This window comes from Neopelma chrysocephalum, unplaced genomic scaffold, assembly GCF_003984885.1.
Source record: "Neopelma chrysocephalum unplaced genomic scaffold, ASM398488v2 Primary Assembly neopelma1_26, whole genome shotgun sequence".
Lineage (NCBI taxonomy): Eukaryota > Metazoa > Chordata > Aves > Passeriformes > Pipridae > Neopelma > Neopelma chrysocephalum.
The window spans coordinates 15,445,140-15,469,857 of record NW_020897695.1 but is presented as its reverse complement, the minus strand read 5'-3'; the positions used below and the strand labels follow the sequence as shown (position 1 = coordinate 15,469,857).

The window sequence follows — 24,718 nt, the reverse complement described above, 5'->3', positions numbered from 1 at the left end:
TGAGTAGAAGGCTCAGACTTAAATTTCCAGAATCTTTCAGGCTAATGGTGAGTGTCTGAGGTGGCTGCCCATCTTCTCTAGTCAGTGCCGAAACAAACTTTGCATCGGTATGGGCTGAGTAAGAGAGATTTGTGCTTTCCATAGTTGCAAGCAAGCTACTGAAATGAGGTTAGTGGGAAGGTTGCTGTAGAGTTTGACCCTGATAAACTCCTCTTTTTGATATTAACAACTTCTCACTCTTTATTTTGACCCCTTGTTGTACAGCCTAAGTGTTCAGACCTCTGCTCCATCCAGAAAGAAGAGACTTTATTTGCATAGGCAAAAGTTGTCATGGAAAGACAGAGAAGGAACAATAAAAGACAAGGGGTAAATTTTGGAAAAGCAGTCAGAATATGATACGAGAAAGATGAGGTCAAATAAACAAAACACACAAGAAGCCAGACTGAAAAAGCTTAAAGAAAAATACGTAATGTCAGGATAGTGGCTATTGAAATATGTTAGATGGGTACAAAATCTGGGGAATAAGGTCCTATGTGATTAAATGGGAAAAAAAAGTTATGTTTTCTTTCCAACTGTCTTTCTCTTCATGTCTTCCGTGAATTTTCCTGTCTTAGTTGCAATGCAGAACTTGGGATCCTCTTAACCATACAAGAGGTCATCAGATGAAAAGGATGTAATTTGAAGCAAATGCACCCTCTGAAACACTCATTTCTCAGTAAGAGTAGCAAAACATAATGTAATAAAAATAACTGTTTGCAGTGTTTATGTACAATCACATTGGGTTGAGAATACCTTTAATTTCATTGTAAGGTCAGATACACAGGGAGGAAGGGTTGATGCTGTCTCTCAGACAGTAGTAATCTAAGGCTGGCAACTCAGCTTTGGAAATTGAACAGATTAGAAGTTCTTGACAGTGATTCCCAAATGCTCAGGAGACTTGACACAGTCAGCAGCTTTGACATTTTGGCCAGCTAGTTAAATAGTATTGGTTATAAACATTACAAGGGAAGTGATCGTCTCCTTATGTGCTGGCCCTGGGGCATACACTTCCTGCCTTCTCTCTGGGAGCAAGGGAAGCCTCTAGACCAAGTAGCTCTTTGATGATACCCTGTGAATAACCTTTCAGACCATAGTGAAGAAGAGGAATTTTCATTGTTTTCATGTTAACCACAAAAATGAGTTACAGATAAGAGACACGAGGGTGCTGCAACTAAGCATGTGACACTGCCCTAAGTCTACTGAACCTGAACTCCTTTGCAGAGTTTAGCCAGGAATGAGCACTGCTTCACATGGATTATTTACAGATCATACTGAAAAGAAGATCCTCATGCATGCAACTCCCTAAAATATAGTATTTATTTATTTGTTTGTCCATTTATTTTAGGGGAAAAACTACTCATAAGAGACAGTTTCCCTAGGGAGAACGCCTGAATTTAGGAAACTAAATCCATATGTAAGCAACAAAAAATCAGATTGTACAGATATTTGAATGAACTCATGAAACTGAAACTGCATGCATGCATAAGTGATGGCAGGGCTATATTTACCTGCAAATCTGGTTTCGTGTTGAAAAATCAAGGTGATATGGTAGCGATACTTATTGTAGAAGTTAAGTGAGCGTAGGTAGGCTGCTTCATCCAGGGGGTAGAAATGTGGGAAAGGCATTTGTTGCCCACCTGAGCCAACACCATTGGGAAAAGTATCTTGCTACTCTTGAAGTAGATCTCTGGGATGAATGTTGTCCCAGTAGTAAGGAAGGAGATTATCTTCCGTTCTTTAGTTGCTTAGTTTCACCTTCTAGAAACAGCTAAAATGAGTGCTTAGATGACATCTGAGAAAGAAGTTACATCTCAGGAAGCAAAAATAGAAAACAGTGCAGGCAATGAGTTAAAAGACTGAGGCAACACGTGAAACAATGAAATATTCATCTGAAAAGAGAAGCTTTTAGCATTATTAGGGAACTTGTGAGGGGCTGAGCTTCTATTTTAAGATACAGGGTGAAGGTGAAAGAATAAAGGAAAATTAACAGTGCAGAAAAAGCTTTGCCTTGTGTTTGTGTAGCTGTTGATTTTTGTCATATTCGTTTTGATACTGGTGGGTGTTACCATTTCCTACTGTTTATTAGCTGTTGCATTTGGGTGATATGGACCTTTCTAAGAATGCTAAATTGTTTTTTCAGCCAACTTAAGCACAGCATCAGATAAATATTTCAAAGTGTGTGATTTGCACCAGCACCAAGGAAATTAGTCTAGGATTATGGAGAGACAGACAGTAATCTGTGATATGTATTTATCTGAAATAGATCCAAGCAATTCTCCTTGGTTAACTGTGTCTCAGCAGTTTTCTCTTGATAAAATAATTAATATGCAGATAGATGGTTGTTGCCTAGCCATCCTTCATTCTTCATTTTTTGGTTTGCATTGTTTATGACATTTTTTCAAAAGCAATCCTGTAATATCCTTGGCAAATTGATCTGTCTCTTTTCCCTGACTAATGGTCTTTTTTAGAAAGTTCTCTTTCCTTCACTGTGTATGACCATAATGTGCCTGCAGTGTAAGGCTCTCATGGATTCTCACGGTGGTTGAGATTGAAAGGGACCTTTGGAAGTCATTTGGCCAACCTCCCTACTCAAGCAGGGCCACCCAGAGCAAGTTGCCCAGAACCATGTCCAGGCAGCTTTTGAGTATCTTCAAGGATGGGGAGACTCCATAACCTCCCTGGGCAACCTGTGCCAGTGCTCAATCACCCTCACAGTGAAAAAGTGTTTCCTCATGTTTAGAGGGAACTTCCTGTGTGTGCCCATCGCCTCTAGGTGTAAGGAATAAGGGCACCAATAGGCCAGTTAGCAGCCTTGTGCTAGTGCTCTCTGGTCAGGAGAGCAGCATCAGGAGAGCTCCAAGACCTGAAACTCTTCCCAGTCTCTCTCGTAGACTGGCCCCTGTGGCTTGTGTACTTCACCTAGGTTGAGCTGGCAAAAGTCAGGATGTGCATCTGCACTCTCTGTTGGCTTGTCAGGACTTCACAGCTTTTTTCTGCTGGTGCTGAGTGTGTGCTTGTCCCTGACATGCTCTACTCTGTACTGGTGTGGCCTCACCTTGAATTGTGTGCAGTTTTGGTCACTGCAATATGAGAAAGACATTAAGCCATTAGAGAGTATCCAAAGGAGGGCAATGAAGATGGTGAAGGGCCTTGAAGGGAAGCCATATGAGGAGCAGCTGAGGTCACTTGGTTTACTCAGCCTGGAGAAGAGGAGACTTGAGGGGAGACCTCATTGCAGTCTACAACTTCCTTGTGAGGGAAAGAGGAGGGGCAGACACTGATCTCTTCTCTGTGGTGACCAGTGACAAGACCCAAGGGAATGGCCTGAAGTTGTATCTGGGGAGGTTTAGGTTGGATATTAGAAAGAGGTTCTTCCCTCAGGGGGTGGTTGTGCACTGGAACAGGCTCCCCGAGTGGTCACAGCACCAAGCCTGACAGAGTTCAAGCAGCGTTTAACAATGCTCTCAGGCATGTGGTGTGACTCTTGGGAATGGTCCTGTGCAGGGGCACGATGACTCAATGATCCTTGTGGGTCCCTTCCAACTCAGCATATTCTGTGATTCTGTGATCTTAGCTCGGGATGCAAAAGAACTACACTACTGCTGCCGAGGTCACACAAACCATGGACAGAGCAGGACTTAAAATCCAGTAACAAGTAATTGTAGTTTAGCTGTCGAGGGAGACAGCCAAGCAATAAGTGACACCCTCCCCACCACCCTCCAAAAAAAAAAAGTTTCTTGTTACAGAGCAGATGAGCTTTTGATGTAGGCTGTGATGCCCTGTCAGAAGTTGGCTTATTTTCTGGTTGTTACTGAAAAGTCATCCAGAGACCACATCTTCTATACCTAGAAACCTTAGTGTAACCCAGACTTAAGATTTGAAACAAAAACACAGCAGGTGTTAACAAAGGTTTTCTTGTGGTTTTTTTCATTGTCAATTGCAGGTAATGCAAGTAGTGAAAGAACAGATAATGAGAGCACTCACTACCAAGCCTAGCTCTCTGGATCAATTCAAGAGCAAACTTCAGAATCTCAGTTACACAGAAATACTGAAAATACGCCAGTCTGAAAGAATGAACCAGGAAGATTTCCAGTCTCGTCCAATTCTGTAAGTACTGTCTTCTCTCCCCACTTGTTTTTTCATGGAAGCATTAACAATTTCAAATGACATTTGTGAGCTCTTCTGGGGGAACCCAGGAAGAAAAGCTGTCCAGGGAGATGTGCTCAAGAGTGCTTGTGCGGCATCTGCTCAAAGTACATTACATTTTCTTCTGCTGGGAATCGTAACTTTTTCTTTGAGTTCAGTGAAACCAGATTTGGCAAATCCCAATGGGGTCTCACGTGGCTTATTCATATGAAACATTGCTTTGACATTTCCTGCTCTGCATGATTGTGACCCTGATTTTTGTGCTGGTAGTGACTTAAAAAAAAATCCAACTAATCAAACACCACAATGTTGTCTTCTGTCCAAGGGTCTTTAAAAATTCCAAATGTCACTTCTCTGAGCAAGACAGGAAGAAGCTCAGAAGAAGAGGAGCTAATACACATTGGCTTCACAAGAATGGTGTTGTTTACCACTGTCTTTTTTTCTAGCATTATCTTTGGTGTTAATGACAAGCAGTCATTTACTTATTTGTAAATGATAACATTCTGGCAGGTAGCCAGTCATTTTCTTGTTGTTTACTGCAAAGTATCAAAGGCTAATATTGCCTCCGTAGCTCCTTCTCATTCTTCAGAATACTCTTTGTTCTGTTTTATGAAAAATGGAGGGTGTACTTGGCTCTGGACCAAGTCTGGGCTTGTGGTTGAACTGATGGCACAGGACAGATGCAGACTCTGTGGTGCGCAAATTATGTACTGAGGATAGGAGGAACCTTTTGAGATCAGCAGAGAAATGGTGAGCACTCCAGAAGCATCAGCTGAAATGTCGTGAAATCCTGACTGTGTTGCAAGTGGAGTGGCTCATGATTTTCTAAATCTCTTTCTCCAAGGAAAAGGTATAGAGACAGATTTGGACCAGAGAATTTCAGGATTCAGAAGCAGGATATTAATTCTGATTTGTTTCTAAAGGATACGGATATCTAAGTACAAGCTCGGCATGGGGAGGGGGACACACATTCCTCCAGGGGCAGCAGGGCAACAGTGGAAGCAAAAGCTAAGTAGAATTGCACACTAAATTTTAAATCATACCAATGTGGATCAAAAGGGGAATGCTTTTTTTATGTTTTCAGTGTGTTAGAAAATAGGACCTAATGCCCAGTTAGAACTGATGTCACTCATAGTAATGCATCAATTAAAAAGCTACAAATGGTTCCAGTTTGTTTTGCATCGTTACACTGCTCAGAAATCCCCTGCAAATCCCCTGCAACATTTAGTGGTTTAAAGCTGCTCAGTACTGCTAAGCATGCCACCAAAGCTTCTCATTTTCCTTGCTTTCCCTATGAGTCAACAGTTTATGATACAGGTCCATCACCTACCCCTATGAAATTTGTCAGTGCCCTCTGCAAGCTCTTTATTTCCAGTGTCACTCTGGCTAGTTGCTGCCACAGTGCGGAGTCTCCTTCCCCATCATGGAACAAGTGAAACAGCCAATACAAACAGTTAAAAGCAACTGAAGTGTTACCAGAGACTCATTTCAGATTCAGGACAAAGGCTAAGCCTAAAGGCTGTAAAGGCTAAGTAAATCAATAAGGTGTTTAAGCAATCACAACTGCATTTGCAGAGATTTAACTCCATGCATTTGCATTTTGATTACATCCATGATCACTTGTTCTTGACTGTTAAAAGAAACAGTTCTTTCATTTTCCCCTTTGATTTGATTCCCTGTACTGAACTCTCTCAAATTGCATAGATGGCACAATTGATAGAAGTACAGAATCATGGCCCCATTGTAGGGAAAGAGACTGTGAGTGAAGTGAGCAATCGAGCAATCGTGGTTGTGCTGTATATTTTAAAGCCTTGCAGATATGCTAAAAGAGACTGTGCACAATGGTGACTGTAAAATCAGCAGGCCTTGTTTAATTCTGCTTGAGAATATGGCAATCAGATTATGATTTTCCCTGCCTTGAAAATGATAGAAGTCTTTCTTTTGCTGTTCATTGTATGAAGCACTGAAGTTTTAAACTTTCAAGCTGCTGGATAAGAGAAGCTTCAGTGAAGTTGGATTTGAATGTAAGCTGGAAAGTGTTGCCTTAGATCCTGATAATTACAACAAATTTTTTTGCAAGAATTAGTTGTTTCTTTTATGTGAGCGTTGTCGTATCATATGATGTGAAGATTTTCAATAACTACTTTTAATTAGGGAAAATAAAAGGTCCTTCAGAATAGATTCAAGGATTTGGGATCATTATTGATCATCCAAACTGCCATTCCATAATGAAATAATAAAGTATCACTGGTTCATTTTGAATGGCTTTAGAAGGAGTTGTCTAGGAATCCTGTGGGCCTTTAGAGGACTAGAGATCTCCTTGACAAATTAAATGTCAACAGAGATGGGTTAATGCTAGATAAAGATCTGACGTCCAATTGGAGACTTGCTGGTTAACAGAGAGTTAATATCAACTAGGGAAAGTTTGCCTTAGGCATTGAGGTACACAACACAAGAAGGCTAAAACATTACCTGTTTCTTTTAGGATTAGTTTAAAAATCCTTCCCTTCCTTCAGTTTGTAAAGGGCAGATGGGGCTTTAGAGGCCAGAAGAGGGAATATTATGAGCAAACATTCAGATGTTAATGTGCTGGGTGACCCATTCATTTTTTTTTTTCATAATGTCTTATAACTATGATGTTATGATATCTTTAACACTTATTTAATGATAACCATCCAATTTTTTAATTAAACTACATAAATATGAAACCGATGTTTACACCAGTCTTGAATGTTTGAAATTAGTCCAGCTGGAGATTTAGTTTGCAACCTGGACTGCTGAGTAATCCATACTTGTGTCTTAACACTGTTGTCTTCAGCCCGTGCTCCCAGGTTTTACCTGAGGAATAGGGAATCTCAGCAGCTCAGTAAAAGCAAGACACTTATTCAAGAACAAAATTCTTTTAATCGCAGTATTTAACCATTCAATATGTCTGTATCTTAGGTCCCAATGAGAAAACAACAGTGCTTGAAAATTGTCCTAAAGGACTGATAATACATTTCCAAAAGGTGGCCTGTTTCTATAGTTACAATGCTTCCTTGATTTTTGACCAGATATATTTTCGCAGCTTGTAAATGTGCAGTGGGTTATGCATCAAGAACTGCAACCATTTTGTTAACACATAGAGGAAAGATGGCACTTTATTTTAAAGGCCTGATCTTTCTAGCAGAGGACTTACAGTGATTTCAGTGGGGGTCTGGCAGATCAAAGGCATAGGATCCAAATGAATGTGGAAATCAGCAGCAACTGGGCTTCCTAAATTGTCAAGAAGAGAGAATTTTTTGTTGTCTCTATGGGATACCACAGCTTAGCTTCCTTTTGATGATGATTGCTGGAACATACTGCCAGACAGAATGATTTTTGGTATTACCTAATTTGCACAGCAATGCAAAATTATGGTTCTGACACACTTCATATTTTATAAATCCTCTACAAATTTAGTTATTTTTTTTTAATCTTACTAGGCTTGCTGTCGAGTTGATGTTTAAACCTGTCTTTTATATATTCTTAATGAATCTAAGTGAGGATATAACTGATGAATTCAGACATCTGTGAATCTATGTGATGGTGTATGAAATTAAACTTTAAATATTATGTGCATATGTTTTCTGCCTAGTTCTTGACATATTGAACTCTTATCAAAGTGAGATGTAGAAAATGGATTTTCTGAAGGATATATAATATTATTTCTAAAGGTACTGTGGGTCTTTGTGCTCCTGGGCAAACGTAAAATTTGATTCTTGAGCAATCCCTAATCATGGGCTAGTCTTCCACAAATTCTGATAATAATTAATTCACTGAATTATGTGGAATTAAGAACAAACATATAGTGCTGGATGTTATTTTAGCTCATTGGGATTGCTCACTGTTTTCCATTATTGTTTCAAAATGTGTTTTAGCCTTCTTGTGTTGTGCTGGTGAAGTATACCAGCAGAGGATTGTGCAACAAAAGGTGATAGACCCTCAAATAAACTTCACAGGGTTCCTGTGATGAAAGAGCATTATTTGCCACAGATAAACCTTGTTGTTGCATTATAGCAAGTGTTATTTTTAGATGAGTAAAGTAAGAAATAAATAGGTGACTTGGCTGAGTCATACAGTGATGTCTTAGAAGGGAGATGTCTACAACAGAGATATCCTGACTCACATTCTTTGTTATAAGATAAAGGGTTTTTTTCTGGAGCAGACTAGGTTTTGACCTGGGCTTGTCTGTGACTGTTGTCCTCTTCAAACTCCCTTGCAGAAACATCTTGTGAGACTCTGTCTCAGAGGAAAGAGGATGGTCTTTGATTGAATTTGACAAGTGCCTGCTTTCTCTCTTCCCAAGGGAACTAAAAGAGAAGATTCAGCCTGAGATCTTAGAACTGATCAAGCAGCAACGTCTCAATCGACTTGTGGAGGGCACCTGCTTTAGAAAACTCAACAGTCGGCGTCGACAAGGTACAGCTCAAACTGCCTAGTCTGGCTTTTTATTTTCACTTTTGTCTACAGGTTGAGATGAGGAATACTACTTTCACTGGCAGGATCCTTGTTTGTAGTGCTGTCTTGACTGCTTTTACCAGAGGGCATCTGAAAGCATCCTTAAGTTACAGTTGTTGTAGGATTTCCTGTGTTTCCCTGAAACTGGTTTTGGTTTCATCACACAGATGATCTGAAACAAGTCCAACATTTCACAAAAATCCCAAGCAGCAGTCTCACACTTTGAACTGAGTATTTTCATTTCTGCCCAAGTGTCCAGGCTTCTATATCATCTCAAAGCAAAGTCTTTGCCTCTGCAGGAATAGCACATGAAACTTGATTTTGAATCTCAGATTTGCACTCGTTGTATAGGCAACGAGCTCATTCTGCACCACTTCCTCTAGTACTGCCTGTCTTTGTGGTTTGTCTTACATTACCATATACAATAGTTATATTATGGTGTTTAAATATCCTTTTAAAAAGCACTTAGATCAGTAATTTGTGTACCTTCATATGAATACTTGACTGATATGAGAAGATTGTTTTCCCAATTCTATGAGTCATTTCTCAGTGCTAGATCCATAGCTCATTCTGTACAGTAGAACTCCATGTGATTCTTTTCCCCTCAGAGAGGTACACTTTTTTCTTTAGACAGCATAATGGTGACATAGTGTAAATTCAGCAAATTAATTAGAAGTCATATCCAAAAATTTCCCTTTAAACTCTCATTTTGTGAGAAATCAGATTGCTATTTGTTTTCCTCTGTAAATACAGTGCAAATTAGAAAGTTACAAAAGCTGAGAGTAAGAACTGACAAGGATCAATATTTAAGGCCTTCAGATTAATTAGGGAAAACTGCATTATTCACAGAGAGAAGTATACCTACAATACTTCCTTACTTAGAAACAAGGAGGCAATTTTCCTTAATGTAGGGGGGTTATTTGTATCCTCTCTGTCCTGCATGCAAATGCCTATGAAGCCCACTGCACTGAGTTTAGAGAAAGATCATCAATATTCCACTGTGACTTTCTATGCAGACTGATAGAGAGGCATGATACATGTTTTCTCTTCATCAACATACTCATGGACTGAAAGTAGATAAAATAATGTGTAGTTTGGTTTAGCTATCAGTAGTGAGGCTTGTTTATTTTATTCCTCTCAGAGCTTTAATTCAAATGACTGAAATTCTAGGGAAGGAGCAACATTTGTAGCAAATTTTCTTATTTTGGCAGATCTCCTAGATAAAGATAGACTGTTTATTTTTAAACTGTTGTTAGTTCATGATTTATAGGTTCAAAAGCCTTAGGGGGTATAAATTCATTTGACTTATATAAGTACAGTTGAAATTAAAAAAATAAATATTTTTTAAAAATCAGTGTAATCTTCTGGTCCTCAGTTAAGAGGGCTACTTTGTATCATGCTTTGGAGTGAATTCTATAGGCTGCCAGATTAATTGCTTTGATGTCATATTTATACAGGCCAAAAAAAGTTCATGATTCTTTGGAACAAAACACGCGACCATGCCTAAAAGAAATTTATCTTTTCTGAAATATATTGGTTTTCACAGATATGAGTCCATTTAGGAGGTCGTGTTTCCACATGCCCTTAAGAGTTTGTGTGCCTTATGTTAGACTTCCTATATCCCCTGAAACAGAAGTGTAAATTACCCCCTGGGAGGGAGAGAGTAGACACAACTATTATAGAAGATGATGATGCATAAGGCCACCAGGACTAAACTCAGTATGACCTGTCACTATACGATCTAATGAAGCATGTTTGGTATATAAGCTATTCAACTGGGATCCTTTTTTAGGTATGTACAGTGCCTGGCACAGTCCAAATAGTAAATGCTGGCAGCTGGCACAGAGCAGAAGAATCTCTCTTGAAATCGGCATTTATCCTTCAGGGTCTCCTGTACCCCAAAGCAGAACAAACTGTAAGATCAGGACTGTCATGATGTCAAGAACTAGGAGATGAAGTAAAGTGAATGGAGGACCAGAGATTTAGCTAATGATACTGCACGTCATGATAAACTTTCAGACAATTCCTCTGAATGTCCTGATAAAAATAGTACAAAGTCCCAACTTCCTGTGTCTTCTGTTAGCTTTGCCTCCCCTCCCTATCTCCTCTCTCCTAACCCACCTCACTGTACATGTGCCCTGTGCTACCTCAGGGTATTCAGGACCCCTGTCACCTGCCTGCTGCTCCAATTGAATTCCCTTGCCATGGAGCATTAGCAAGGCCCTAAAAGGGCCGTGGTCCATCCAGGTTGATATGGAGCTGAAACAGAAATGAGTAGTGCTCTGAGTCATCATGATTTGCCTGTTATGTGGCAACCTACTTGTAAGAGTAGCAAGATCAGGTAAGTGTTATACTTTAGTACGTATATGCTTTTTATACTTTCCCTTCTTTTTTTCCCTTGAGACAATTCTAGAACAAGTGTCACAAATCTACAGATTGTACAAGAAGAACCTGAATATGCCCTATACATGAGAAGCTGACAGCCTTAAATTGCCCATTTAAAAATAATTAACAGACATTAGCCCATGATAAAGACTCCAGAGCAAACTTCTGTTAAGATTGTTGTTTGAACATGTGGTAGGACACACATGGTTAGTTACAGTAAGTTGAAAAAACTGACTTACAAAAAAATGAGAAGAGAGTTTACAGCCTCTTATGGCCCTTTGAGAAGAGCTGAAACACTTTCATATATACTTGCTATTGGAAAGCCTCCAATCCAACAGGTTATTAACTGGGGAGATGCTGAAGATTAAGCTGTGAGGTATCTGTAGTCAGATCTCTGCCTTTTGTGTTTCAGCACAGGATTATCATAGCAGGATCTCTGTAGCTGAAATTCAGAAATGTCATTGTTGTCCCTGCAGGATCCTTAGCACTTTCAAAAAATACGTGGCCTTTCCCTTACCAGGTTTTCATAGGAGAACTGAAGAACTAACTCTTGTTTTTAATAAGTATCTTAATCAGTTGGAAATAAACCAGCAAAATCTAGCCTGCCCTTCTGGTCATTGTTCAACAGCAGATCATCAAGCTCTGCAAATCCCCACTTTGTTCCTGGACCATGAACATCCACTGAACAGATAGACCTCTTCAGCTTTCTCCTTCCTTAGATAATTCCTAAAAGAAAGGGAAGAAGACTAAAGCGAAAACCTGCAAAGCACTCCACACTCCCAATGGTTATTATTTCCAGTAGAGCTAAGTAGCAGATAAAGGCATTTTATTGAGGATAATAGATACCTCTGATGCTGTCATCTAGTACACTTCTAGTATATGTTACTGGGTGCACTCTTGGAAATAAATTCCCCTTTTAGCTTTATAAAGATTATAGAGAAATTGCATGTTATTGAAGTGCTTTTGCAGCCAAAGATGAGGTTGGTTAAACAGTAATTTTTGGAAGGGAAGGAAACCCTGCTGATACACACCATTAAATTAAAAACATGAGGCACCATGGAAGTAATCTGGAAAGAGAAAGCTTAAATTAAAGCAAAAAGTCTAGTGAAAACAGGTTTTCCAACTCTTGCTAGGATAAGTAACTCACAGTTCTGTACGACAATACGCACTTTTGTCTTTTTTTCTGCCAAGCTCTCTTCTACTGCTACTTCATCCTACCCTCCATAGTCTGACAAAAAACATAATATTCTATGAGTGCGTGTCTTGCTGAGAGGAACCATTTAAACAAACATGCCTCCAACGTTGCCACAGGTCAGTTATTCGCCAGTCATTTGGAGAGCCTCCTGACTTCATTAAAGCAGTTTGAGTGAAAATATCACTACAGTTGTATTAGAAAAAGACAATACAATGAAAGAGAAAGGGTGAGCCCATATACATATATCTAAAATCTACACAAATACAGTTCTTTTCATGGTCATATTTAAAAGCATGTTCCTATTGCTAAATCTGTGAGAAAATTTTTCTTTGGACCAAAGCTTCTTTAGTAATCTTGAGCATAGCTTGGGAAAAAATATATACTCTCAGACTTCTCTCCACATATCTGATCTATTTTCTCCCTGGATTCTAACAATAGAGCACTTCTGTTCTAAACACAGCACTTCTTTGCCTGGAATAGTATTGTTAAGGGCATATGAGTCATTGGCCATTAATGTACTTGGAAACACACTGTGTAAATGGCCAGGCACTCTGTTGCCCATCAGCAAAATGTTCTGTGCTCTACTATTTGTTCACAGTTTGGAATATTACTCTTGTAGCCAAATTGTAGCTGATTTTGTTATTTGGGACTTTTTTTAACTTCATCTATAATCTTCAGCAATGTGCTGTGATGTGTTTAACCCACTGGCTGCTCTAGCAATTATCTGAAAAACATAAAAATTTGTTTGAAAACTTTTCAGGTAAAAAACAAGAATGATTAATCCTGTTTCCCAAAGAAGAATTTCTAGCACCTTAATTTGACTGCATCAATGGTCATTGAGGTAAAAGACATAAGGACTCACCAGAAAGTCAAAAATTGTGATGAAATCACAAGTCCACATCATCTCTAAAGACTCTGTGGTTAGCAACTGCCTTCCCCTACAGCTGCTTGCTCTGAGGAGGAGTTTTGCAGAGGCAGGTATAATAACACTGGATACAAAATGAGAGTTGTAGTTCATAGAAGGGACTTAGTCTTTGGGGCAAATTTATAAGCCTGGGCCTAAAACCAAAACAAACCCCACTGCTTCCTGAGTACACAGTTGCCCCATTCCAGCTGTGCACATGCACACAGATCTGCTAGCTGTGGAGTACTAGGTCTTTTGAGGAATGCCTTTTCTATCTTTAAAGCCTCATGTGGCACTTCAACTCTGTGGACTTGGGCTTTAGAGTTCTGGAGGGTTTGGACAGTTTTTCTTTCTTTTATAAACACCACTTTCAAAACATGGTACAAAAGAGCTTTTAATTCTGCTTTTGATTGGTTGATTGGTTTGGGGTTTTTGTTGTTGTTGTTTATCAATTTAAAGCTCAAAGTAAATGCTGGCCACTTCCTATGTGGTGTTCTGTAATTAAGACTTCTTCACCCTTTTTCTCAACAGAAGCAATTTCATGTAATTTTTATTTTGACTGCAGCATTGTTCGGTACACTAGTTTTCCAATAAAATTGTGTTCAGCATCTGCACTACAGTAAAATAGCATGCATCCTGTTTAAAACTGTTCCCCTCCAAGGTACTGAGATGTTATGTGAGTGGGATATTTTCTGATACACTCTTTGTAGCATCATGTACAGCTGAAAACACCTAAGTGGGAAAGGCTGAGGTGGTTGTAGAAGCAAGGGTTGCTTCACATCACTAACATGCTGATCACCCTCCTCAGCTGGGCTGGTGCAGTCGTTTAGTAGCTGTGGTTGAGGAAACCTTGTTAGTTCCATTTGTAGCTTTCATTTAAGGCCTTTTCCCTTGTCAGCAAGGCTGTGGCACAGCAAGGCTGTGGCAGGAGAACTGTGACGGGCATGCTTCAACCTACAGTCTATGGCTATTAGTTTTTAATTAACCTTGGGTTATGGGGAATTGCTGTGAAAGTCTCCTCATGCCATTGGAGCTTGGGTTTCTAACCATAAAGCCACCCCTTCCTAAAATGAAGTAAGACTTTTCATGGAAGGGTTTTCCCCTCTTTTTATTTTGAAGTAGGGCATTCAAAGAGAACCAAGGTTACCAAAACACTAACCCTTCGGAGATTAAAGAGCCAAGCCCTTGCTAACAACATCAACCCCATTTGTGAGAAATTGAAAGGAATCAATGGTAATTTTTTTTTTTTTCAGTTACACCATCTGTTTGCCCAGGTCATTGAGAAGGTAGTGAAACCATGTTGGGTTTTATTCAGAAAAAATTACTATTTTAATTTTAGAGTTGGAAAGCAATATTCCTTTGTACATCGTAATAAATAATGAGGTTGCAGTGAAAGCTAGATATGAAAGCCTCCTGCTACAATTACTAGAGGCTTTTGTTTAGGCATAATGGTCTACCATAAGATTTAATGGGGTATATTTTTTGAGCATCGGGTTCTCTGTACAAGGTATGAATATAGAAAATTTTCACACGCATTCTTCTGAGATACACAAACTGTCTAAAAAGTGTGTATATGCTCGCTTTGTGTGTGTGTATGCTCTTTAGATGAGAGTCTGCTGAATGAGGGGTCCTGCTTGCTCTAGTTTCAAATCCCTACAAAAATTTTGCAAGTGGGGTCTTCTTCTTGATCCCATACTGTGCCACACTGTATGTACTGCTTACAGTCCAGAGATACTTGTATTTCAGCAGCTCTTTTTGTATGCATCACAGAATCATAATCTCAGGCTCTCTACCAGAAATCTTTCAGTGTTGTGCATGCCTGCGAGGTAGATAACCGGAATCTCTCCCATTGCCCTTTTAAGCCTTTGCCAAAAGTTTGTAAAGTTTTTTGAAACCTTTTTGTAGAAGGGGTTGCACATTCAGGAAATGGTTTGAAGTGTATGGGATTTTTCCCTCAAACGTTTTTACCTGCCACGACAAAGAAATTTCAAAGGGCATGTGAAAGCCCATTTTTGCCATTCACTTGCCTTTTTCTGTTTTACTGCATTGCATTTTAAATGACTGGCCAGGGAATTGGAGTGTCCTTCAGAAAGAAGCTGGGTCTGTGAAGCCAATGTTTTACTAACAGAGCCAGGAAGCCCTGCCTTTACTAACACTCCAAATGAGCTCACATATGCTGGCTCTAGTGGTTCTACAGCTACTCCGATGTTTTATCCAAACTGTGGCTCCACTCGCTCCCAGCGATTGCAGCACTGCAGGGCTGTGTCAGTGCTAACATTTCCCCTAAATTGTCCCTCAGGCTGCTGCTTGGCACGGCATCAGCACTGCCGGTACAAGAGAAGCACAGAGTCAGAGAAGCCCTCTGCCCCCCTCCACTGGCATTTTAACATGTAGCCTTGCTCTGAGCTTTTGGAGATTTATAGCTTGGATGTTACAAGATTGTATTCTTGACAGCTTAACATTATGTGATCTACTTATTGAAATAGAAAGGGCTCTGACAAGGAGGGGTAACCTCTTTCTTGCCATTTCAGAAAGTGAATTGGGAAGCACCATCCTTGCACTCTAGGTAATGTGGTGGCCCAGCTCTGCAAAGGTGATATTCTTCAAAAGAGCAGATTTTAAAAGATGTTGGTAAGGGGGATTATATCCTGTGAAGCATAGGTTGTCAGGAGATGTAAATATACATCTCCTAGGAAGGACTGAAATGCAAACTGGAATGTGGACTGCACGGTCACACATACCTTTGTGACCATGCAAAGCACTGAGTTATCTATAGGACAAGGGACTTAACATCTGCTTTTTAAGTCTTTGTGTGTTTATTATGTCCAGTCCCTCCATAAATATGGGGGTGTTCTCCTATGTCTATAAAAAAACACATGAGTCATGATTTTCATAAAGTATGGGATATTTCAAATGTATCAGGTTTTGGGTGTCCCACACAAGACAGCTGGCAGGGTTTAATTTTCACATTGGGTGCTAATATAGTGGGTGCTAAAAATGAAGCTTTTATGGGTACATTTAAGTTATTCACTGAAAGCATTGGTTACTTTGCCAGTCTTCTGTCCATCAGGGTATGTAATATCATTTAAAACTAAGTCAGTTTTTTCCTGCTAGTATTTTTTTTGAGTCAGTGACTCAGTCAATAAAAAAACCCTGTAGATTAATGCCAGCTTCAGTTAATCAAGTAAAATTACTGAGGAAAGTCCCTGCCCCACTTTCCATAACCCCACACATTTCTTGTCCTGAAAGAAAAAACAGCCCTTCCCTGTAGCATCTTGTTTAAGTAAGCTTTCTCCTATGCTGTTGATGCTGGTGATGAAGACATGTTAGTGACCTTGTTTAATGTGTTTATTTTAACAGACAAATTTTGGTATTGCCGACTTTCACCTAATCACAAGGTCTTGCACTACGGAGACTTGGAAGAAAGTCCCCAGGGAGAAGTTCCTCATGATTCCTTGCAAGATAAATGTAAGCCATGCACAAAGATTGTGACACTTTTGCTTCTTTTATGCTAGTTCTTCTTTATAACTTGTAGTAGGTTTCTCTTAATATGGGACATTATCAACAGCTCTCTTTATGAAGATAGAGTGCAGGGGACATTTGGTCCTGCTACTCTCCTGGGTTTGGCAAGTGTGTGTGAGGACTGACCTAAGCTTTTCAATGAGTTAATAATTTCATTCAGCTTGGAAATGTCATGTCTTTCATGGGGAGGAACACAGTTTATTTTCGTTGCTCATCTAGCCGCGGATGTAAAATAAAAATACTTGGGCATATTCAGAAGCATTTCCTATCCATGGAAACAAACAGTACAGTGACTGGAGGAGAAAGACATGGCAGGCAGAGGTCTTTTTCCTTATTGTGAGGAGTGGACTTAATGATGACATGTTGCTCTCAATACATGAACAGTATTGAGAGGACTTCACCATTTCTGTGTACCCAGCTGGGAGAGGACATACCTCTGTTGCAACTGCTACCAGGGGATTTACTGGGATTTTTCTTATAGATAAAAGGGGCCCTTCAGAAAAACATACTCTAGTGGTTTCTCCTTCATCCTTAAACATGAGTTTTAGAGGTTTAACATACAATCCTGAGAAACTTTTTTATGATAATAGAAATAATGACCGGTATAGTTCTATCACTGGGAGGTGACGTCAAGAAATCAAGCATTGAATAAGGAATGATTTCCTTTTGTTCTTTTCTGAACATTCTTGGCATTATCAAATTAGACACGCTTATACAAGTATTTTAGTTGGTAGCTCCACTTCTTTCACAGAATGGCAGAAAGACTAATTTTTCAGAAATTTGAAATTTTCCCAGCCTGAAAATTGAGGAGTGATTTAAAATTTCCTGCCCTAACCTGTCTCCAGGCAGCACCTTTTGAAAATTTTAAGTGCTCCCAGATGCATTCTGGGAGGGAAAGATGTCTGATGCCAGAGCCATGAGAGTTTACAGTGCATTCCCTTGTTTTCATTGCCTTACTGATTGCCTCAAGGATGTTCCACACTCTTACTGCAGACTTGACAGAATGTAGGACAAGTTCTCACATTGCTGCACTGGCATGGGAAGAGGCTGTTTTCATGGACAAGGCTTAGAGAAATAGCCATTGAACGTTACAGTAGCGTCAGGATGACAGAAGGATGAAAGTCACACTTGAAACGTGGGCACAATTACAAGACCAGTAATTCCCAGATTTGTTTGCTTTGAGCATGCTTCCATGCACAAACCCCTGAACCTGACTGTGAGCTTCATCTTGCATTTGCATTTTCTGTAGGCTCTTGAGCCTCTTCAAGAATGTCAGAATCCCATGGGGCAGAAGGCCCTTGCTTTAGAAACCACTGGGCCAGACCCATACATTCCCTCTGTATGCCTGCTGGCAGAGCAGATACCAATGCAGTTTGAGAAAGAGATGGTTATTTCATCAATGTCTCAGGTTTTCAGGCTATGAAGGATATAAGATTTACCACAGTGTTATCCACATTAGATAGAGTTTAATTAAACAAAGTTGAGAATATTGCAAGACACAAGGTTATAAAGTGGCAGTATTGTTTGAAACTGTATCAGACCAAACTGGCCTGGGAATTTTACTGAATACTTTTCAGAAATATTCTGATTTTTTTTTAATAGACTTATATTGATTTTTGAACTCTTTAAGTCTGCATATGGTGACAACTTGTCAGCATTTGGAAACAGGTCAACAGATGAAAGAGAATAGGTGGGTAAGAAAACAGGACCAAAAGAAGCAGCATAGGGCATTTTGTGTACTCCTTGCTAAGCCTGAATAACTGGTGTTTATCTCCAAAAATAAATGTGGGGGGTTTTAACCTTTTCACTTCTGTGAATGTCACCCTTCTCTTCAGGCTGGCAGAGTTAACAAGCCACACAGACTCCAGCTGGGACAGAAAACAACTGTCCTTTTTCTTGGGGCTTCATCTGTGGTCATACCCTCCAGCATCTTGTAGTCAGCTTCAGATACCTTCTTAAGTCTTTGATTCTATTTTTCCAAAGCAAGGAATAAGCCAAGTTCCATATAAATAAAGATCAGGATGTCATGCCATTTACTGTGATCTCCCATAGTAACTGCATTCCAGATCACAGAGATCAAGTGTATGAAACGTGGAGAAAATCCTTCTTGGTTGAGAGATCTAACTTCAGAAAACCCTACCTTATGCAAACAGAGAAATCGTTTTTCTGGGCATCTTCAGGAAGTGGGAGGAACTCTTTCTTCTTAAGAAGACCTTTCTACCATAGTTGCAGTCAAATATCTCCTTTACATCCCAGTTTATCCTAGTTCACTCTGTCCTCCCAAAAATAATACCTCTTCTTCACCAAAAAGTAGGGGAGTGTCAGAGACATAAAAATTCAGCAAGCTCACAGTATAAAATGCTGAGAATAAAGGCAGGAGAGGTTGAGTAGTGAAGAGCCAAATGATTTCGTCTTTCCGTTTTTCATGCAAAGCAAGTCCTTTAAAAAAGTCTATTATATCCCATGCTATCCATTTGACCATAGTGCTGAGGTAATCTGTCATAAAATATATAGTGCTGCTGTATCCAGTAGAAGAGAAAATGTATTCGTCCTCTCCAGTATTTCCATTAGAGTTTGTAAAGAACTGGGCAGTAACAGATTTTCATATTATTATTATGCGGTTCTGTAGATACAATGCTTTTACGCAGCCACAAGGATAATGTATTATTTATAGATTGTAGAAACTGTCACTTAGTGACCATATTGTATTGTGGAGCATATAGATTCCCATAATGTAATTACTGTTGGAAAAATTGACTTTTGCTTGAAACTCAGAGAAATTTATATTTATGTTTTAGTGACCTCACTCTGTGAGTGACTCTGAGTGGCAGCAGATTCCAGTATTTTTTTCTTACCTTCTTTTTTCCCCAGTTATTTCTGATCACTTCACATTTTAAAGCAATTGGAATGGCTCATTATAAACCTTAGTATTCCTTATTCCTTTTTTAGGTACCAGAAAGCAACTAAACTGCTGATGGGAGTGAAATAGAAAACTATTTTAAAAATTCATACAGGCTTTAAAAGCTTTAAGTGAGTGAGAAAGGGTCCAGCTTGCCCAGCAAGCTCTCTTCAGCAGAGACTTTACCTGAATGCCTAGGAAAGAGCAACAACAGAGCAGGCATATTACATTAGTAAGGCAGAAAACTATATGTTTTTGAGACACAGGAGTACACATAAATACTGTCCAGATACATGTACACATTTATATGAAACACTCTTACCCAAAGTAGTCTCAATAGGCAAGAAAAAGCATTCTCAGATTTTTATCCAGATGCCTGAGATTTTGTCAAGACTCATTGGTTCCTATTTTAGTTGTTTTTCTTCCAGTTTTCTCTCTTACAAAAGGCTGGAAATAGCAAAGGAAATGGCAATTTTAACACATCGGTCTTGCGTCTTTTTACACCCTGTAGCTTTTACACACCTTGGTTATAATTAATTTTCTGGGTTTTGATTTTGTTTCTTTTTAATGCAGTGCCAGTGGCAGATATAAAAGCTGTTGTGACTGGGAAAGACTGCCCACACATGAAGGAGAAAGGAGCTCTTAAACAAAACAAGGTATAGTTCTCAAATTGTTATGAACACTTACTGTGCAGAATACAAAGCTTGTCAACTTGACCTTCCCTGAAGTAATACAGGTATTTTTCATTCCAGCCTGCCACGTTTTCATGTATGCACACCCTTTGTTTTCACCTCAGACCATTTGAGTTAAATTACTGGGACAGCCTACCCTCTTTTATTCATATTTCATGGCAGATGTGCATTGTTTGATATGCTCAGAGCACAGTTAGAATAGTCTTTAATAGTGATATTTTCTACCACTAAAGCAAAGCAGCAATGACTGTTGGTACCTGCTCCTATATTGTCTCTGATAAATAACTGGTTTGTTCCTGGTTCTCTGATGAGCTCACATTCAGTGAAACCTGCTAAAATTGCAGTTAATGTCCAGCTGATGATACCGTCAGGTCCAGTCAGGTAGAAGAACAACTGCAAAAAAAGGATGTAAGGTAAATCCTGGGCAATTAATGAAGTGTGTAAGGATGTATTAAGCACTGCATTTGGGAAATAATGTGTAGGAAACCATACTCACCTTAAATTAGATTTATGCTACCTTTCAGAGTTTCAGATCAAGAACTGTAAGCTAACAGTAGCACTAAAAATATACAGTGCCAGAATCTTGCCAAGTTTCTGTTTGTAAGAATGGTCACCACATCAAGAAGAAGTGGAGTTAAAAACAAAGTCTGGCATCTTTAGAGGTGAAGGTTTCATTCTGTATTATATGAGGTATGGTTGTATATTTTCTATCAAGTGGTGCTCTCTGACCTTACAAGGTGTTCAGTCTGACCTAGAACAACACCCTAAGAGGTCTGGGAACCAGATCAGAGGATTTGAATCAGAATTTCTAGTTATCCGAAACTGAGAAATTTTGGGTCCAACAAGAAAGAGATTTTGATGGACAAAATAGTGAAGTTAAGAGTTCCTGCTTCAACACTTTGAGAATAAAATTCAGTTTCAGAGCTGCAACTTTCCTTTACTATGCACAGATAGGCAGAGCATCTTGAGTATTTTTTGCAATTGTTTCTCATACACAGAAGTTGCTTTAATTCTCTCAGGATACCGTCATCTCCTTTCAGCATTGGCTTTATGTGGTAGGAAATTAAAAAGTCGTGCCAACTGAGGAAAAAGTCCTAGGAGTATTTTTCCTTGTTGATTTCCTGAATCGGGGCACAAACACACACACACAAGCACAATAGATTGCATACAACTCCTACGTCATGTTACAGCTGAACCATCAACAGCATTTGGCTAGTGCATTTGTATGATGCATATAAAGTATTTTGAGTGCTTTCTTGTCTTAGCACTCATATGTCCACACAAAACGGAAAGATGGAAAGCAGTGGGTGGCAGTGATGGAAATGTGTCATCATTATGAAGCAGTAATGTCTAGATAGTATTTAATGCTAAATAGCAGTGCTGCAGATCAGTTTGTCCTCAGCTCTCAGCGTGGCCCCATTTCCTTAGGTAAAATTGCTTTCAACTGGTATAAAATTTCTGGCTGAGAATGTGAAAATCAGGAATTGATAGATGGCATGGCTGTGTCCTTGCCTGGAGCATTCTGTTTGTGACCAAGGCAATGATAATTTTGATGTTTTTACTGATTCTGATGTGGTGCAGGGTTTTTGATGGTTTGGCTGTTGAGTTTTTTTTTTTATGTCCGCTGGGAAACACAAAGTTTTTGAAATTAGCTATCATCCCAATCAAACTGTCATGCACAACATTGCAACTGCTTAACTGACATCATAGGAATAACACATCGTTTTTTGCAGTGTATTAAGTTAATATGGATTATGAAATTAAAATTAAAAAAAAACAACACACAGAACGCAATTCAGCTGAATTTAGTGTATGAAACCTTTCACTTTCTGAAATTTCACAATCAGTGATATATTTTTTAAGAGGCCTTTTCATCCTGTGCTTTCTTTGTACATATATAACAACCCCCTTAATATTTATTCATTGATGGGAAAGAAAATTGACTGGCAGAATGCCATGCTACGAGCATAGATGGAATTGGCAAAATGTCCATTACAAAGGCTTCAGTGTCTCTCCATTTGCCAGCACATGGCCATTATTTTTCCAGTGGGATGATTTAGAAGTAAATAAGAGTTAAACTGAATTGGAATTTGCATGCATATGAAGCTGGAATGACTTGATAGGACCAGACCTGAATCCATTGTTGTTCATCTTGCTTGTGTTTTTAAATTAGGTTAAATTTTTAAGTCCTCATTTCTGACTCAAGTAATATTAGTGAATTTTAAAGGAATTAAATAGATTTTGCAGTCTTCAAAAGAAAGCATGAGAGAATCTGGAAAAAACATTGCCAGATATTTCAAAGTGTTCTTCTATCATCCTTTATTTGCAGATGTGGCAGGTTTCAGGCTTTGTGCCTTTATAGTCAGCTGAAATGGTTCTGCTCACTTCCCCGTTGAATGAAGATTCTCTTCTATTTCATGTTGGTTGAAAAAGTTCCCTGCCACTGCCTGCCTAGGTGGTTCTTTGGGGTGGATCTCCTGACTCTGGAAAGAAAACTCAACATGGCAAGGTCTCAGCCTTCAGTAAAGACATGGGTGTTTTGAGTTTGTTGAAGACAGAGTAGGCAGAACATAGTGAGGTCATTCCATCTGTATGAGATCACTCAGCCACAGGCACCTAAAATACCTGTTCATGAAAAATAGCTTGTCTCTGGCCGGTGTCGGGGGCCAGAGGAGACTGGGGGAGAGAGAAGCTCTGGGCACAGGAGAGCAACCTTCCCTTCATACTACCTACAACAGCTTTCCCCACAGAGCTGAAACCAAGGAGTGGGAAGTATCAGCCTGCAGTTGCAGTGTCTCTTGTTCCCTGTTTTCAGCACAGTTCAAAAGAGAAGGCACATCGTGGGTCCCGATATTGTCACCTTTGAGAAGCATGTTGGGAAGGAGAGAGGTCTGACTTGTGCAAGGGTGGAAGAAGTTAGGAGTGCTAAAGGAGTGAGTTCAGCAGATTGAGGTGCAGGAGGAGGAAAACAAAACAAAGAGGGAAGGAACAAGTTGGAGGAAATGTGAGAGAAAAAAAGACCAGAGAGGAAAAGAAAGTGGTGAAAAAGGCTGGAGTGGAAAATTACTTTGAGAAAGGATGAGAAGTAGAACAGAAAAGGGAAGAGAAAACCACAGATGTCTGATAGAGACTGACCAGTTTTCCTTTAAGAATTGCCAGTTCCTCCTTGTCATTGATGATAATGTAACCAAACCAGGTGGGGTCTCTGACAAGTCCACCAGCTCAACCACTGAGACCACTATCAGTGTGGAGGGGCAGTTGGCAACTCCAGCTCCTTAAGCTTCCATTTTCCTTGACAGTTTGCTATGTATGAGGTGGCAGTGATGCTGCCACTTGGAAGCTGTAATTCCCAAGCCTATAGTGTGCACAGAAGCCAGCAAAGAAGCTGAACAGTAGCCAGGGCTGCCAAACTCACACTTTTCCCCAGAAAGGGAAGCTTGGTGCCCTAAAGTATAGTCTTTTCTCACTCTCTGCCTGACTGGAAATGACCAAAACTTTGGCTCCCTGATATATTCCTCTCCCAAGTAGAGATTTTTGTCCTCCTTTTCCTTTCTTTGAGGCAAAGAAATTAAATTCCTTGGAATTTCCCAAAGGACAAATATACAGGGATCAGGCTTGTGGGATTGTTGACCTCTATGAAACATCATAGTATAGCAAATGACCTTCAGGAACATCACAGTATAGCAGTACAAGCCCTTTTTTCAGTGCTACATTTTATTTTCACAACCTTAGTTGCATTACTTGGCATGCTCTGTCAGTAATTTATAACACTATCCGAGGGGATAATGCCAGGTTCATGTGGGCGGAGGTAGATCTGTTTCTGTAATGAGGAACATCACTCTTAATAAGGTGTGGCTGAGAGACATGCCTACAACACAGAAAGGCTCTGTGAGCCCTGAGCCATTTGTTTGCTGATTGCACCAGCACTGTTAGTATCTGCACCTTCCATGGGGATTTAACAGAGCCTTGTCTCCCGTAGCCTGGCAATACAGCAAGTTGAACCTAGTAACTAAACTCAAGAAAACCAAGAATATTTTCCATGAGAAGCCTGACCTCTTAACATCCAAGCTTATCCATAAAGATTGCAAGTTTTATGATTCAGACTCTGCTCTTAATCACACAAGTTCAAAACCAAAATAATCCTTACTGAAATCCAAATTCCTATGTCTAGTTTCAGACCAGGAGATCAGGGGTAGAAATCTAGAGCAATATTTATGCTGCAGTCCCTGCAGTCGATTCTTCCATTTTAAAACTTAGTGTAGCAAATGTAAGAAGCCATTCTCTTGTCACTGCTGGCAGTGCAGGGACTGTTGTCAGCTGAGAGACAACAAAAGTCATCAGTGTGGTGGGGCTCAGGAAGTCAGGAGGCAAAAAGAACAGAACATGTGATACAGATCATAATTACAAGTCAGCACTCTACTGTGTAGCAGGGTCTTTTTTCCACAGTTAATATATCC

General features: G+C 39.6%; 1 protein-coding gene across 4 annotated transcripts in view; it reads left to right on the top strand.

Moving 5' to 3' along the window:
• The window catches only part of ELMO1 (engulfment and cell motility 1), a 314,601-nt gene that overhangs the window by 283,101 nt on the left and 6,782 nt on the right, over window positions 1-24,718 (top strand). For all 4 annotated transcript variants that reach the window (XM_027675681.1, XM_027675682.1, XM_027675684.1 and 1 more), the window contains 4 exons: window positions 3,983-4,146; window positions 8,513-8,625; window positions 16,509-16,616; window positions 20,143-20,225. In XM_027675681.1, the coding sequence (XP_027531482.1) occupies window positions 3,983-4,146; window positions 8,513-8,625; window positions 16,509-16,616; window positions 20,143-20,225 (468 nt within the window). The remainder of the gene's footprint in view (window positions 1-3,982; window positions 4,147-8,512; window positions 8,626-16,508; window positions 16,617-20,142; window positions 20,226-24,718) is intronic.